This window comes from Glandiceps talaboti, chromosome 5 (genome assembly GCF_964340395.1).
Source record: "Glandiceps talaboti chromosome 5, keGlaTala1.1, whole genome shotgun sequence".
NCBI lineage: Eukaryota > Metazoa > Hemichordata > Enteropneusta > Spengelidae > Glandiceps > Glandiceps talaboti.
The window spans coordinates 2,198,361-2,217,299 of record NC_135553.1 but is presented as its reverse complement, the minus strand read 5'-3'; the positions used below and the strand labels follow the sequence as shown (position 1 = coordinate 2,217,299).

At 35.3% G+C, this 18,939-nt stretch overlaps 2 protein-coding genes across 5 annotated transcripts in view; both read right to left on the bottom strand.

The window, feature by feature from the left end:
- LOC144435760 (RNA binding protein fox-1 homolog 3-like) overlaps positions 1–11,321 on the bottom strand; it is a 102,430-nt gene extending 91,109 nt beyond the window's left edge. For 2 of the 4 annotated variants that reach the window (XM_078124374.1, XM_078124377.1), the window contains exon 1: positions 10,819–11,310. In XM_078124374.1, the coding sequence (XP_077980500.1) occupies positions 10,819–11,007 (189 nt within the window). In that variant the 5' untranslated portion in view covers positions 11,008–11,310. Of the gene's footprint in view, positions 1–10,818 lie in introns of all 4 variants that reach the window. The other 2 variants (XM_078124376.1, XM_078124375.1) reach the window with 2 other exon arrangements.
- Positions 11,322–14,377: 3,056 nt separating this feature from the next.
- The window catches only part of LOC144436007 (integrator complex subunit 1-like), a 50,787-nt gene continuing 46,225 nt past the window's right edge, over positions 14,378–18,939 (bottom strand). The window contains exon 47 of the mRNA XM_078124677.1: positions 14,378–15,690. Coding sequence (XP_077980803.1) covers positions 15,566–15,690 — 125 coding nt within the window. The 3' untranslated portion in view covers positions 14,378–15,565. The remainder of the gene's footprint in view (positions 15,691–18,939) is intronic.

Genomic DNA, 18,939 nt, shown 5'->3' with positions numbered 1-18,939 from the left:
ATTTGAGAAAAAAAGCTGGGACTACATGTATCAACATCTACATTGTACATCCTGATAATTTTCCTTGCCTTTGTTCTGTGGGTATTTACTCAGATTTGACATTTGTTGTCAGTGTTACACTAACATAAGCTGAGACCAAAGACTTGGCTATCTGGGCTGACAACATTGTTCAGATAAAATAGTAGGTCTATATGACATTGATGATTTTGTAATAAAAACTGCACTCAGTCTGGACAACTACATTCAATTGTGCAAAAGAGATGCACCAATTAAGAGACATGGACTTGAAGTAAAATATATTGGGTTTGATAAAAGCACAAGTCTGATTGTCTATGGTTGAAATAATGTATTACCAACGTTTCGACCACACACAGGTGGTCTTCTTCAGGGTAAAATCTGGCTGGGCAGACGAACCTAGTTCCTTGGATGGTAAGAAAGGGTGACATTATCAAGCATACTAGGTTCTGGACTATACTTTTACTGTACAGGTCATTTCATCTAAAGCTGCACTATATCAGACAGCGAATATGAAATCCGTGCCAACGGCTGTAGACATCTAACTGTAGATCGACTATGATTGACACAGTAAGATATACTGTAAAGTAGGTCTTAGTGACTCAACGGAAAGTGAAACACTCAGTATGTACATCAAGTCATATCAAAAACAAGCAGGATATCTCAATTTAGTGGTGAGTCTGGTTGGCAAGACTCACTGCTTTGGTCTCATTATAACACGACATGTACGTCACCCAGCAAGTAACACTGCCATGTACGTCACCCAGCAAGTAACACTGCCATGTACGTCACCCAAGTATCACAACATGTACCACCCCTAGCAAGTATCTAAGTGACAGCTTTCAACATTGTGGAATGTTACTGTTTATTGTATAGTCTCAATACTACAAAGTAGTGACTGATGAACCACAGACGTTCTTGTACTAGTGGGAATATATTACCATGTGCTATGGTTGAAGCGATGTCATTGACATTATGACTTAGTCACAGGTGCATTTTTATCTTGCAAGTGCTTCCTAATATCTTAACTGTACAATTACTGATATATCAGATGGTTTGGTGTCTTTCTAGGTATGAGTTAAATTATACAATAATTGTGACCATATATGGTATTCCAGACATTCCATCAACGAGTAATACTAATTATACATATATTACAGTGTATATAAAGATCATATTTACTTGGAGGAATTAAAATAATTTCTGGATACATTTCTGCACATAATTCAAGTCCGGAAAACACACCAAATTTGGCAGCCAAATTCCCTACAATACACTTCATCTCTCCCTAATGTTTCATCCAATTGCCATATTTTATCTTAGGAAAGAGCGTGTAGCTCATATTACTTTACTATAGACACTACACAATGTGTGGTCATTTAAATAAAACCAATATTTTTCTTGATCTCTTCTATTTCTCTCCCTAGATTTCTTCATTGAGCAACAAATACTATGGTTCATTAATAATACACAAATTAGTCTTATCATTATGTTAATTACCCACAATATGCACACTAGTCTTATCACTATGTTAATTACCTGTAATATGCAAATTAGTCTTATTATTATGTTAATTACTCACAATCCAAAAATATCCATCACTGGAGCAGTCACATATACGTACATGGCTGGGACAAAGAATGATACAACATAACAAAAACAGGAAAACATTTATTGTTTAAAACCTATGGTAAATAAATTTATGCTCTCATATTCTCTTCAACACTATTCCTTGTGGTTTCCAGCAGTACAAGATGCATGACTGATGAAAATATTGGCATTGCATATCATTAATAATAAAATTTGAATATCTGAAAAACACTCATCAGTGTCAATCATTAGCATAAACAAATGCTAATTTGTCTTGCCTACTAGGTATGGTAAATGAACTGTAGAATACCCGTCATTGATTCAAAACTATGGCAAATCTGTACGATGCGTGCTGTGTGGTGACCAAATCAATCAGAATGACAGTGATAACATCAACTTTGTTTCAGCTAATGTTTTGTCTGCATTTTGTATTCAACCAAAACACTTTAGGTTTCACCTATCACTAGCCAAGAAGCCACACTTTCCTTTTATCTCTACTTGTCATGTCTAGATGTGATTATTTGCACAGACCGTTTTCCTTTAGAATAATATATTGAAACTGAGGTGAAATTGGCCACTTGCATCAAATTGAGGGAAATATGTTATCTGCCGATTTTATATGAACAACGACACCAATATTGCCTCAAGGACTTCCCAAAACATGTATGACCATAACGCATGTAGACATGCATTTTATGAGTTGAAGGATTTGAATGTTTTAGCAATTTGCTTTCTCAATATTAAAACTCTTTAGTACATTACATGTAAAACACTAATAAAACTCACTCACATGCCTGAACATACACGCAATAATCACTTATATGTTAACTATGGCATAGACTGATAGTGTATTGTATATTTAGAGTCTGTCAATATGGACCCATTATGGAAATCGTTTTTTTTTTTCGTTTCTAATCAAACCATCATCTACTCACAAGACATCATGAATTTCAAATAGCTTGGGTAATTTTGACCATTTCTCAGTATTCGCAGCATGTAAAATATGGCATGGTAAATGTTTCAGCCTGACAATATAAACCAATTATGGAGATCATTTTAGGTTTTCTCATTAGAACATCTCTACTCAAGACATCATGAATTTCAAATAGCTTGGGTAATTTTTGACAATTTCCCAGTCACAGCATTTGACCTTTTTGAGTATCAGTTATAGTATCATAGCAAACATTTTTATGCCTTGAATAAACCCACAGAATATCAATACATTGTGATGTGATTAACCAGGGGAGTTTTGGTGGGGAGTGTTACATGTACATGTAATGTCTACATAGTAAATACCGGTTGGTGAAGTGCAAATAATCAAAACATGATTGGCCATGTGAATAGAGTTTACACTCTGTCCTACACTAGATGCATCAAACAGACTTTGAATATAAAGAGCATCCCCTCCCTCCAGTTATTTACAGATTACATGTAAATGCACAAGGTAGTAGATGTATTTCAATTGGATTGGCAAACTCAAACAACACATACTAATTCCCTATGTTTAAGAGTGCATTTTGTATATATTGCCTGATCAATTCACAGGGAGATATTCCAATCACAGCAAGGTTCAAACCAGCTTCATTTCATATTATAACTAGTCATTTGTGTAGACAAGACATCAATCTTAACTCTTCCTGGTATGGGAGAGACCTTTGTTTGAGTTCATTTAACATTACTCTGTATGGGGGGGGGGGGGGGTATCAGTGATTTAGCAAATTTGACATCAATTCAGAAATGTGATGCAGAACAGAAGTTTGTTTTCCATTGACAGAGGGAACATTATAACATGATCATCTATCCCTGTGTGCTGAATTCTTTTACTGACCTTTGTTACTCTGCAGGTAACTGGCTCCCTGGTAATGGTAGATATAAAGACTACAGTCCTTCCCCCTCCCCCTCACCCAGAGGGTAGGTTTTACCTGTGTTTTTTAATATTTTACTGTAATTGTAATGAAACATCACCCAGGAAACAGGTACAAATTCTTACTGGGTTTAAATCTATCCACTGTGTCAGATGATGTCACTATACAGCATTCTCACAAGATCTGATTATCAATGAATCTACATTTGGTAAACCAACCAATCACACAGGGATAGATTTCATGACAGACTTTGATGTATCTAAGTGGGGTTCAACTGTCACTGTGTGAAATGGGATCTAATTTTTAGTTTCAATAAATTCCAGCATCTGTAGAAGAGGACATTTAACTGTCAAAATCCACCAGCACTGAGGATCTAGGCATGGTTGTTTTCTTTGCCAGATCTTGTATTTGATATAAACACATAACCCTGTTACAAAGTGAATATATTTAATACATCAGGGTTCTCTAAAGAACTTTTTCATGTCTAGCATGTAGTACAGAGAGAAGGGGTTCCAACCTGATGATTCAAATTTCACACTTTGATATTCAAATTTCACCCTTTGATATTCAAATTCATAGAAAATCATATTAGGGTAGAACATAGATGTTGGAGACAAACGTCTATGGATAGAACTACTTACATGTATACAAGTACTGAATTTTTTTTTATAATTTGCAATTTCCACATTGTTGTGCAACAAATACCTAGAATTAATCAAATTAATTATGTGAAGACAATAGCACATAATTACTAACATGATATGACATGTTCTGTTATAATTGTAGTATTTTGAATATTTAGTATTGATGCGCATGTTATTACTTGTTGAAAATAGCCTGGAACAAACAAATGTTGTGTATCTATAAAATAACTCTATTCACAATGACAATTTTTCAGGCATTGTCTTAATACAACAGAACCCTGTTACACGTGAGTGAAAGTGTGAGTGTGTTCGGGCTATTTGCATGAGTGCTCATGATGTTCTATATGGCTGTATTTTCATGAGCGTAGCTAGTGAAAGTGTAATGAAAACACCACAACCATGAGTACATATACCCCTAATAAGTGCTTGCACTGATATGCACATATGGCATCACAGGGTTGTTATTTTTATATACATTTATCCAAAACAACAAAATTCCATAAAAATAATATTTTGCAACCATGCGATTTTGTGTACAAGAAATGATAGTATACTCATTTGCATACAGGTAGGGAATGTTTTCATTATTGCAATGCACTGCAACTACCACACGTATACACATTGGTGCAAAGTAATCACCAGTGGTACATAAATATGTAACCATTTTTGTTATAATGGATCTAAATGACTATAAACCAGAGGGAATAATATGTGAAAGGAAAGAAGCTATGGAAGATGAATATGATTTCATTAACAATGTGTGTCAGAGTGTGAAATATGTGTGTATAGGGGGCAGCGTGTTTGTGATGTGTCAGGAGGCAGTGTGATTGTGATGTGTGAGGGAGGCAGTGTGTTTGTGATGTGTGAGGGGGGCAGTGTGTTTGTGATGTGTGAGGGGGGCAGTGTGTTTGTGATGTGTGAGGGGGCAGCGTGTTTGTGGTGAAGGACTGTGATTGTGATGTATATGGGCAGGGGGCAATATGTTTGTGATGTATGTAGGAGCAGTGTGCGTTTGTGATGTATGTGGGGAGGGACAGTGTGTGTGTTGGGAGGGGGGGGAGGGTGACATGACTAAGAACTGAAGTCTATTTCTATACAATGTTGATACAAATACTCTAAACAAACATACATAACTGAAGAAGACATTACTATGGTAAAAGAGTCTCTAGTTTCTATTGGTAGTTGTTACATATGGTAAACAATGTATATATAATTATTATTATGGGAAGGTAACAGTATTTTTCTCTTTGCTAACCTACACATACTGCTGGTCATATTAGTGATCTTAAAGTGGGTTTTACAGTTTGTTCAAAATCCATGTAAATCCATCTTGTAAAGGAAGTACGCTGAGCTAACATTTTAAGTGTTCTATCAATTTTTATTTGACACAAACCTTTACATGCATGTTACAATGAAAGACATGCTATCCATCAAGGCATATGTTGACCCCATTACTCTGTAATGACATTCATTATATAGTAAACACTGTATTCCTTTGTCAATTTACATACCAAATGAGCTTCTTTCTAAAAGGCTGTGGTAATTCCCCCCTACAGGTACACACTTATAAGATACAGAGTTTGACAGTGAGTGGTTTACTGTGGGGTCATTATCATCTACATGTACAATGTACTGTAAGGATGTCAGACTACAGTGCATTCTATATGACTCACCAAATATAACATTGTCATTGTGGAAATATTTAAAAAAAAATATTCTGTGATATTTAATACAAGCCTATTGTAATACTCCTTTGATGAACCATACATGTATGGACAAATGATGTTCTTGTGATATTACAATAGTCAACAATTAATATGTATAACCATATATTTTATTCAAAAACATGACACAAATTTTGGCAAATTACATCTATGTAATGTATGTGCTCCATATACATCTATAAATTTCAATATATTTTCCAAATTTCATATTGTGTATGCAATATGTCTATATTTTGTTATTTTGAAGTGAGTGCATGTGTACAAGTGTGTCACTGAATATCTATGTATTATATCATGTATGTGGAACGAATGTCCATCAATAGTATTGGGCAACTATTCAAAATGTACCAAAGATATTGAATTGAGTGAATAGAATGTTGATTTTACTAATATGGAATATTGTGATATGACATTAATAATGTTGTATGTGAGCAATGGACCTAATTATCACAAGTAGAGAAAATAGAAGAATATATCAACATGTTAACAAGCTAACTGTTCAATCTCACTATGTGCGTCTTCATTTTTTTATTTATTTATTTTATTTATTTTTTTAAATTTTTTTTGGAGGGGAGGGGGTTTAATTAATGGATTCCTAACATGAAATGAGATAGTAGCAAGTGTGTCTACTCTATACTTTCAGCTAATTCTCAACGTGTGGAGGCAATGATGTATGAAATGAAATGCACTCATAGTTGCTTTTACCACATATTTTTCTCCACTTTCAGCATCAAATATTTTGGTAATATTCCACAATCACGTGTTAGTTGTGTCTAAATCACTATAATAATGGTGAATTGACAATTGCCCAACCATTTTATGAGCAGGATAAGTAGCCATACTAGATATTAGCCTGCCTGATATCGTTTACGCCTGCCTGCTATCATTGCAAGCAGGTCATTTCATTGGTAATTTATGCCAGTTTGTAATTAGATATTTATATAATTCCCCATTATACATTGATAATTCCAATATTGCCACCTGCTCAGCTGTATGTTGCATATCACACTCATCCTGAAGGGACTGTCTCAATTTGCTGCAGATGCTTGTTATTTCCCTTTTTCATTCTCTCACAATAGCACATTTTATTGACACAGAATTTACACTGCAGTTAAACCAGAACCTTACACCTTGAAAGATTCACATGAATTACATTGCTTTGATAATGAACACAATTAATAAAAATATTAGAATTTAATTGGTGGGGGGTGTCCTAACAAAACATGACTTGTTACTGGCAGTGGGATTATTTGTTGGCAGCCATTATGGCATTTATATTCTGATCTCATCTTGTTGATTTGTGTATGTTACTATTAGTATTTATATGTTATGGTTGAGTAGATTCTGAAGACAAGAATGGACACATACACCCAAACGGTTGAAAAATAAATGTCAAAACAGAGAAAACTTGTACTTGATCTTTGTCTTTGCTCATTACACTGACCAGCTTGTCAGTATCATTGTAGTCATAATGTTTGTGATTGAACTGTAGTTGAAACAAACAAACAATACCCTCTATACACAATTGGTGGCAAACATCACATGTTGGTGGACAATTGGTACTAGTATACATCCGTTTGACCCCCAGTATTGAAAGGTAACATTATTAAAGCATACAAATTGAAAAATCCACTTACCCATTGTCCTTTGCAATAGTTTAGAAACATGACTTTATATCTGTTATTAAATTACATGTAACATAGAGTAATATTCACAGCTTGTATAACTTACTAAAGGTCTATTATCACTCTAAAAGCATCTGTTACTGTATGTCATTTTGAAATGAGCTAGAAGTATTCAGTGGTACAGGCCTCAGCCTGCCAAGCTACAAGGCATTATGCCTAGAAATAATCAGGGAAACTGAGCCCATGTATGTCTTGAAAGGATCATTTACTATTAAATGCACACATAACTCAAAATTCAGACTGTAATAATCAGTAGAAATGATATAAGCCAGGGTATTTAATTTACAAACCACTTGGCTCTAATCCCTTAGACAGCTAGAAAATGAACTCTAGAGGTCACACAGGGGGCCAAATTTACAGATATCTTATCAGTGTCCACAATGTGAACAATAGAAGAACAATCTAAGCTATCTAGGTAATCTTACAGTTATATTGTATCTGGGCACACACATAACACCAACTCCACCACATTTCCTATTTCCTGTCTAAGCATGTAAGTACACAAGTATGGCAACCCCTAGTGCTGGGTATCACTCCCCCTCAACACTTTGACCTACAGTGCCAAACAGCTCATAAACAACTAAATGATTTGTGAACTCCAACCCTTGATATCAACTATCAGGCTGTCTGTCCTACTAACACCTTCACAACTAACAATAAATTCAAGTAGAATACTGTGAACAATTGACTCCATATCAAAACTCGGTCCTGTTCTGACCTATTTTTGTACTTTTTCAAATATAATTTATTAGGAAATGTACTACAACAGTGGAATGCATGTTACACAGTTAGCGATTTGGAAATTTTGGGTTGAATTGAAATGCAGTTAAACATTGTAGATGGAGAAAAGGGATGCGCTTTTGAGCATTATAAGTTAAAACTGAATTTCAACGACAAAATAGCATTTATATACACAAACATTTTCTTTGGTAAAAACCTGAACTGACATCTGACTGATATTCAGCAACATAAACTCTATCATCCATTTTAATCTATGCATTTGGCAGCCAGATTTGAAATTTGACACCCAACGGTTTTCTACTGCCTTTTTTTTTTTACATGGCTGGTCTGATGTCTGCCATCTTGATTTGTGTATTATTTCCACATGAGATACTGTTGCCAAGTCTGCATAGTAAAAATGTGTGTTAAATTTATTGACTATTGTCGTGCCATCATTCTATCAACGACCCTTCCTTCTGAGTAGTACAAAACATTTCATTTCACCAAATCATGTCTTTCGGGTCGGTAATCTGTCAACATTTTTGAAGTTGATAGCGTCTCCTTGTGCAATCTTAAAGTGCGATGATTGACAGAGACAGAAGTCCTTCCATAGGACAAATACAGTCTATTAAATGTCTGTGTATATACCTCCACAAAAACACTAATTAGTACAGGCTGGAACAGTAGGACACCTTGTCACTACAACTGAAGTCATGTCTCTATATCAAATTACTTACTTTCAAGTGTTTCTACCTAAAATTGATATTTATACATGTCTACAACACAATGCACTCTGCTATCAAATATCACTGCTTTGGTTTTTTTGAACAGTTTTGTTGTCATAGCCTGAGTTTAGAGGTCAGAGAAATAACTCTGTAGTATGTACATACACATGGACATAGTTGCCCTTATTATGACTGGGCGGGCAGGAGTCATACGGAAAATCATGTTATAGTAGGGACAACACAACAAATTTACACACACTTCTGTGTTCCTTATGACATAAAATACAATGACTTGGGCTGGAGAGGACATAAAAGGTTTCAATGATAGTTGGCTGGGTCATTTTGCATGTCAATCCTTATTGTTCAAGGGTTGCCAAATAAAACACTGAACAAAAAAAGGCAGGGTCTATTATTGAACCTTAACTTCTATGGTGGCATAAAAAATGACAAAGTACATGATTGTTTATGGGGTGACAGGTCGTTCGAGACGGTCTCCACTGACTGGGTGTCAAATTCAAATCACAGGCAAATCCAAATCACTACATAGTGTAAGCTGTTGCGTAAACAAAACCTCCAAAATAGAGATTTTTTGGCATTTGGGAAACCTATTGTCTATGTCAAAGCCGTTCTTTCTTTGGTTTCAGTTGACAATACATGGCAACTAATAGTAGTAAATTGGAATTACAACAAGTAATGAACTATAAGCATCAGACATGTAATCCTCAAACTACTAGACACCTGACTTAATCATGAAATAAAGCTAGACTTGAATTCTTAAAAATGAGACTATATTTTACATGTGTAATACTGGCTTCTATATTTATTACGTACAAGCCTCCAAATATGTCATTTACAATAGCAATCATTATAACACCATTCATGTAGACAAAGGCGGCATGTTCAACAAAGCACACATGTATACCATAGGTCAACATGTCGCAACGTTTCGAACAACGATTTTAAATTGACCTCTCTCTAAAGTATTGAATATGTTATTATTTGTATCTGTCTACCATTAAACATACGTATAGATCACAGACGCGTGTTTCAAAGGCGCAAGAAATATGAAGCAATTGCTCAACGTGTAATAATTTTCCATTAAAATAAATTATTAATTAGAAACATTTTTTTCTCTTTCCGAATTTCATTACCAGTTTATACACATTCTCTCTGTATAAATACAATAAATAAATACTACTCGCGGTTTCGTTTGTTTGAGCACTGACAAAAAAATACCGTAGAAATTACAAATATATGTCGCATGGAAAAATAATTCCGTATGTTCAGTCTTCACCAGCATGTATCAAAATAAAATTAAAGTCAGATAAGAGGGGTCGCCCGACTGTAATATCAGACGAAATAGGTAATATATCAATCGCAAACAGCTGCACAATATTTCACGACTACTCTAGATTCACTGTCACAAAAGCTAGATGAAAATATTCGACGAATCTAGAATATTGTGCGGTCATGAATGACATCAGGGAAAATATCGGGACCTAATGGGACAAACATATGGACCAATGGAAAAAAATATTGAAACCAATACTCGGTTCTATTTATACCCTAAGCCTAACATATGCATACAACATACAATGTGCATGTACACACAGTGTACAATGTGCATAACGTTAATACTCACGTTTGATATCAACAACCCACATAATTGCATTTAGGGAATTTTGAACGATTTTTTGAGCAAAATTAATGTCAGTGGCAAAAAGTTAATAATAATATTAAGTAGGGAAACTTAATACGTCGCATTACAGCGAAGATCATTGGAGAAAGTGAAGTCGGATGCACGCGACACCAGATGGTTTGATCGTAACCGTCGTTTCATCAGAACCTACCTTCTCATCTCTTTTTGTTTCCTCTCCGTTGTCGGTCTCGTCCCGTCCATTCACTGCGTTTTCCCTGGAATCGGTGGAGTCTATTGCTTTGCCCTCGATCGTTTTGACAATCAGAAAGTCCTGTTGTTTTGTCTTCTCCGTCGTTAAACCGCCATCAAGTCCAACTATCGTTGCTTCTTCAGTCGCCATCTTCCGCAACAACAGAGGCAGTGTACAAAACAGATGGGATGTGAACAAGAAATCACGCTCACAAGTGTATCGATCGCGCTCTAAATGCCGTCTCCGTTCTTCAATCACAATCAAAATCGATAGACAAAACAGAGCTACAATCTAAAATAAATGAGGGAATTTACGAAAAATTCTATAAATGACAAGACCCTCTCTACTGATAAATTGCACTGAAACCACGTAGATTAGCTCACAGCATTCGCCGAATGAACTGTAACAATAAACCCCGGATGCGCATGTGTACGTTTATTTTCGTTCGCTTTCAGTATAGCAAATTAGCATACGGAATCTCCCCCAGTGGCGAATTCAGTTAATTTCTCAAATCTTTCGTTTTATCCTATTGTCGCACCCTCAAGGTTTACTCATTCAAATGTTTTGATATAAAACTAGTACACAATTTATTCGCATCTATTTGAAATTAAGTTCTAATCAAAATATAAGCGCCTAGCCACCATGGCATAATCACTCCATTCTTTTCTTTAAGTTTTTATCGGCTTTTCATTGTAATTATTTTTATTTTGTACATACAATTCCGTTTTTTTATGGTCTATGTTTATATTCCATTGACTTGGTCATTTTACCTGCATCTTTAGTTTACCATTACGATTGTACTATATTAATGTGTCATTTCATTTACATTATATATTTTACATCATATTTTAGAGAAAGGAAATTGAGGGACGGTAACTTTTTAGCACAACAGACTTGGGGATGGTCATATTTTATGCCACAGACTGGACTTGATTTCACCTGGCCCTCCCCCTTGTAATTACTGAAGGCTCCCTCACGACGATACTGTTAAACTGATTATCATCATCAGCCTGTGCTAAACCCATGATGAGTCAACATAAGATTCCCCTCTCTGACAAGACAAAAAAACACCATAATTTGACATCAGCAATTATTCAAATACTCGTTTATGAAACTATTGAATATTTTCCTTCTTCTTTAGTGAATGGGCTTTCATTTTATTTTTTTGTAAGACAATCAAATCACGCCAACCTAACACTGTAAAGTATTTTCCATTAATACTACGATAATGACTCCTTCACCAACCATCTGTCACATTAGTACATGTAAATGTAAATTATGACTCTGACTTCCTGGCTTTACACACAATACAAGAATAACTGGACTAGTCAAACAGGTATACATGCAAGTAAATCAATTCCATTGTCAAAAACTTTATGAATATGGATATTCCTTTCCCCTCCCAAATATTCAAACACTTTCCTCAACATTGTACAAGGAAAGACTTCCCCTGTATTGTCTACGGTGTCCTTTCCATTCTTTATGTATCATACTGTTGTTTCCAAAAGTACAAACAAGGACAGGGTTAATGTTATAGCTTGGAGTAATTATACTGACAATTACTCCAAGTTTGTAGTAAGACCTGGATTTGCACTTGGAAGGTTGTTGAACAAAAGATGAAGATGACAGTACCTCTGGTTCACAAGCCCTTGACATCACCTTTGGTGCTATACAACCTGTGATTGCTTTTAAAGTTAGCAGAATCTCAGACCACGAAAAGAATTTTGTGGTCTGAGGCAGAATTGAGAGTCTAGCAGCTAGACTGGGCCAGGACTGGGCCACAATCCCTAGAGAGACTAGGTCAAGACACTCTTTTCTCCTAGTACAGATTTGTTTACAAAGACTGCCTAATTAGCATAATCTGTTCTATTGTTCCAAATCACAGATCAATAACAACCATTACACCTCAGATGACTTGCTGAATGTCAACTTGTCTGTGATTACAATGGTTGAGTAGGTGGGAGGGTGCAAACTTTATTTCCATCTTCAACCATGGTCAACATTCCAGCTCCAACACCTATGCCTTCATGATACTACTAACACATACATGTGTGTGTTCCCCCCACCCCACCCCCACCCCACCCCCACACACACTGACGCTTCTCCTGTCCATGCTCTGTCACTGTAGACTTTTACTTTGCATATCATTACAATTTTTACTTGAAACTATTTCAATCATTTAGAACATTCAAAAGGGTACAGCAACATGTTAGTGCATGTTGTGATGTCAAATTGAATTGACCAAATAGTTCATTTAAGTATTACAAAAGGAGGGGAACAAAGACTGTGGACCACTAATAATGTATCCAGTAAGGAAGCACTTACCATAACACCTAGCTGTGGTAATGAACTTGAGAAACTTCCTGTGGTAATGAACTTGAAAAAGCATTCTGTGACAACAGGAAGGTGGTCATGCCACCTCATTGCTTACAACAACAAGCTATGAATGAATACATTTTGCTAAATGACAATTTCTCTGTTTGAAGTTGAACATGTCCCTCTTCACTGTTGAAGCTACTAACTAGTACACCAGGTGTAACTGAAGTATGTGGGGACAACTTTGTGACATAAAATGACTGACTCAGGTGTAACTGAAGTATTTGGGGACAACTTTGTGACATAAAATGACCGACTCATCCTGTACATCCTGCTCTCTATTGAATCACCTAAAGTTACACCTATGAGTGTAGGAGTATGCAGTAAACAGTGACATAAAAATGATGAAAATCAATACTGGGTGTAGACCTATAATTACAATACATATGACTGTACATGTCACCGTGTTATACCATGTAGAACTACAATAAAGCAATATGATAAGACAGTCTGAATACATCAAAATAAATGTTGTCTATGTTAGTAATCCCTACTAGATACAGAACAGTTGATTTCTTCTATTGGATAGTATCCTAAAACTGCTGACTCAGCATTTTACTGACTACTGCCTGACTGAGAAACCCATAATATAGAAACCATTCCATTGATATTAATAAATATTTAAATATGTTCTTTTTGACAGGATAGAATAACAATTAAAGGTGATAATGTCAATTTTAGTTTCCAAATTCTGTACTTTACAATGAAATAATGAATATAAGTATGTAACTTAGTTCTAAGGTTTGCACTAAATGAATCAGTAAACACAGATATAAAATTGTGAATGGATGTTTACTGAACTATTTATCTTGTATATTTTACTTTGATATAAGGTTCCCCAGCCTTCCGCCACACTTACTGGGGTTCTAAAAGCTGACCAATAGACCCCAGTTACCCAGTACTTTTTACTGGGTGCCCAACCAAAATAATGCTATGAAGTATGGAGAGTAGCATCAGCTTTGCCTCCCCTGTTTGAATAGTAGGGTTCATAAATCTTAGCAAAAACAATGATGGAGAATATATTGTTCATGCATGGCATGGTTCCATGTTACTTTGGAACAGTTAGGTAGAAAGGAACATGTCGATTCATCTACTTCGGACCTTGATCATGTAATGATTTAATTATTCAGCATCAATATCCTTCTCTGAAAATGCCAAAATAAATGTCTGTAAATTGTAAGAAATAGTGATGTTATTCAGTGAAATTAAATCAGCATAGTTACTTTCAAACTGTACATTTTTTGTGAGATATACTTGTATCATACCTTGTTACATGTATGTACCTCCTGTAGAATACTTTTACTTGTATATGGTAATGATAATGTAAAACAATATATCTTGTTTCTGTTCATATTTTTATTTCTGAAATTCAGAATGAAAATTTGAAAATTAATTCACTGGTCAGAAAACAAGCAAAGCTGATGAGAAAGACACAGAAAAAGCACCAGGCTGTGTCATAGAAAAGCTAAACTTTGATACTACCTATTATCAAGCAATCAATCTGAACATGCGTTGTTTCTTCCTACAAAACATTTCCTGTCATATACTTGGGCAGAATCCCAAATGTTTCATACATTGGTGTGCATAGAATAAATATGGGGTGTACATACACATTAAGTCAAACTGAAAGAGTTTGCTTGTTTGTGCAAATGTCATTTTTCCAGGCGACAGATACTTTGTATGCAGGACTGGTCTAAAAATATACACCATAGAAACATTTCTATCTTCACATCTTAGTATTTGGATTTTGTTAATCAATGTATTTCTTCTTATTAATAATAATAATATATTCATAGTCAGTTCTGACAACTAAATATTCAACAACTGTTGTGTACATCATCTCATAGGTTAGGTGATGAACAAAAGAGAAATACACTAAAGCAAGGTGATGATTTTGAAGCCGTCCAGTTGTGCAAACCTTGAATTGAACATTACCGTACTCCAGCACAATGTCAGAAACCAAGAAATTATCAAGGATAATTGTTATGGGAATGACAACATTATGTTCTGATTCCACCTGTTTGAATGTTTGCTATAAACTGTAGTGATCATCTGCTCATAATGGGCTAAAAGATTTACATAAGAAACTATGATGAAATCTTGACAGTTTTCAGTCCTGCTAGTTGCTGATGCCTTGGTTGTCTACCTTGATGGACTCTAGCAGGTTGGTGAAGAGTACTCTTGTCCTCACAACCACAAAGACACCTAATACAGCATATTTCATATTTACATTTTCATGGCACATTTACACCAAAACACTGGCGTTAAAGGGTCACTTGGATAGTTCAGTCACAAGATAGCCATATTGATACACTGTAGCCTAATCCAAGGTTCACGTTGAGGCCGTTGCAGACTCCATATTTAAAAGCTGTAATGTCTCGGCAATTATGGGGGCAGTATCAATCTTTGTATTCACTCCAACAATAAAGGCTTTCTGTAGCAATACTGGAGCATGTTCTGAAAAAAGACAGAATAAAGTTAATGAAGATGAGGAAACCATAGTAACTGAAACAACCATTATTGTAATGTATGCCTAGCCTATCTTTACGGTTAAAAGACAGAAACTATAGCTGTATCATCAGTGGATTTTGAAGTTCCAGAGATAGCCTGTTCAACAAACAGTGTTCCCAGACGGTTTAAGTCTGTAATTTGGTATGTGTAATCAAGATATGGCTGATTATTAGTCTGTCTACATTCCTGATCGGTAACTATGATAGCTGTCACCTACCACAGAGTATAGGTGAGAGCTATCAATTAGTCTATCTACATCCCTGATCTGTGCTATGATAACTGTCATCTACCACTGTGTATGAGTGAAAACTATCAATTAGTCTGTCTACATCCCTGATCTGTGCTATGATAGCTCTCACCTACCATTTAGTATAGGTGAGAAATATCATACCACAGATCAGTGATGTAGACTGGCTATTTGATGATCTGAGAAGGCAAGAACTATATTTATAGTGACTCTTGTCCGTAAGGTGTTATAGGATTATGCTATAATCTAACAGTTTCATTCTCACCTGTCAACCTCTGACAAGTTAGTCTACAGTCAAGTCAGGTGGGATTTTGACTATCATCTCCCCACAGCCTTGTAATTTGACTATCATCTCCCCACAACCTAGTCTTTTGACTATCATCTCCCCACAGCCTTGTATTTTGACTATCATCTCCCCACAGCCTAGTATTTTGACTATCATCTCCCCACAGCCTTGTATTTTGACTATCAACTCCCCACAGCCTAGTAATTTGCTAGGTAGCTGTGTATTCAAACCTATTAGAGATTAGAATTTCAGCAACAATGGTTCAGTCCCTTCTTAGATATGTTTAAGTCCATCATGAAATCTACCCCTTTCTGATTACCATTGACCATGATAATTATATTTGCATTGCACAGCTCTACTCTCCTTATTGATTCTAATCACATGGTGGCGCTATTGACATAACCTGGCACAGCGGGAAGATTAAAAAAGCCGATAAGAATTTGCGCTGTTTTTTGGCTGATGCTTCATTAAAGAAATTGCTGATTCAGCAGAACATCATTATCAGCCAAGTCTATCTATGTAGGCCATTTACAGCACTAATTATTTCATGAAAATAAAATTATACAAAATTGTATGAAATAGCTTCTTAGTAGCCTAGAGTCAAGTCGTATGTGGATTTTGACTTGACTGAATACCCACAAGCCTAGCATTTTGCTAATAGTATTATTCCATCTAGTGCCACATGGACAAACAAATATCTTGACTCTGTCTAAGTATTAGTACACCACGACACCTGTTACTAAAGATCATCCTCTTTCCATCCCTATACTATAGTTTGTCTAAACCAAATCTGACTTACAGACATGATGTACTATTGAAATCAATATGGCTTCCGCCATACAGATGAAGCCATACTGATATCAACACTCTCCATCATCGACGTCTGTTCACTGTGAAACAAGATCTCTGAAGGCAGTCATGTGATGCAAGAAAAACAATACCCCCTGGTTGTTATTTTCCATCAGACTCTATTATTAGTACCTGACATAGCCATTGCAGTACATCATCATCATATTCCTATTTTCAACAATTATGTAAGCACCAAATCCCTTTCACTAGTAGACTATATAATACACGTTGGAGATCAAATGTCTAAACTATGTATTATTTATCATTGTTCCGTGTATGATGTATAAATTAAATAAAAGCTGAATCATCCTCATTTTTCAGGACTGAGGCAAAATAATTGATAACTTTGATAATTTTCATATCTTGATTGCATTCACTGATGAATCATTTAAGGAGATAAAATATTATTATTATTAAATAATTCATGAAAAGTTACTTGTTATGCAGGGAGAAATATGCTATTTAATGAGACAGCAGTTTAAAATATATTCCTGAAATTCAGTGAGATATGAAAATAAGAAATTTGCATCACAAAAATCATGGTAACTATGGATACTGAAGGGATTATATTTAAGCCTAAAGGCTTCCTTCTCTGTTTGGTCATGATATGTGAAAATCATGGCAAGCTAGATAAATCAAGATAATACAAGGAACACAGCTCTTGATTAACAAATATCAGTTAGACAGACATGTTGTTATGATTAGCTGTATGTCATGTCATGTTGTGTTGCTGTTAATCCCATCCATAAAGAAATATGTTGTTATACATTTTAAAGTCTCTTTTGAAAGCCAACTTTTGCTTGATCAATTGTTTGTGTACTTGCCTAATGGTTAAAATTTTATATCAATCATGGAGTCATCATAGAGCTCAACAAAACCTATTTGAGGTGGACATCAATTATGTGATCAATGGATCCACATTTGTTACTTATTTATCATTCCAGAGTAACTATATTTTACTGTCCTATTGATTCTTGCAATCATGAACAATATATTCATCATTATTTGAGTTAAAAGGTACAAATGCTACTCTAATACCTCAGAAACCACAGTAGTAGCAACGGTAACTAAGGTGGGCGTGGCTACAGTGCTCAGGGCGATCGGTCAATACCTCAGAAACCACAGTAGTACCTGGGTACATGTACAGATGTATAATACCTTAAAAGCAATTCTGTAAAGGATTTTTTCCATCTTTGAATCTGTCCAATCATTGGGTCAATAACCCTAGTGTGATTCAGCCTTAGGACTCAACCCCTTATAGTCTGACTGACTGATTGATAGATCTATCAACATAACCCTATTTATAATCAGTTTATGGATGATTGCTTTTTGTTAATACATTCTTAGCAGCTCATATTACTAAGATGATATATTATTTGTTTTCATTTTGGATTCCTGATTATAGGGTTTCAGACTGTCTGGTCATTAACAACAATCAATAGAAATCCTGCTGTTTTCAGCAAATCTATACACAATGTCTGGTTTTAATATTCAGCTGTGATCATGAATTATAGTGACAATATTTGGGGACAGTCTGAAATATTCCTAAACAAGGGGTTGATAAATGTGTGTACATATTCCATGTCAAGAACTTTCTTAAAATTTAATTATAAGATAAAATCACTTTCAACAAGTCTTCGTACAAGACACAGCCCCCCCCTAAAATATGTAAATTCTATGTAACTAAATGGTTATGACAGGATTTAACAGAAATTGTGGTACCAAATTAATACTACCAAGTATTTGTGACACACAGGAAATGGGTGAATTTTCATAACTGATCCTGAATGAAGATCTAGCGACTCATAATAAC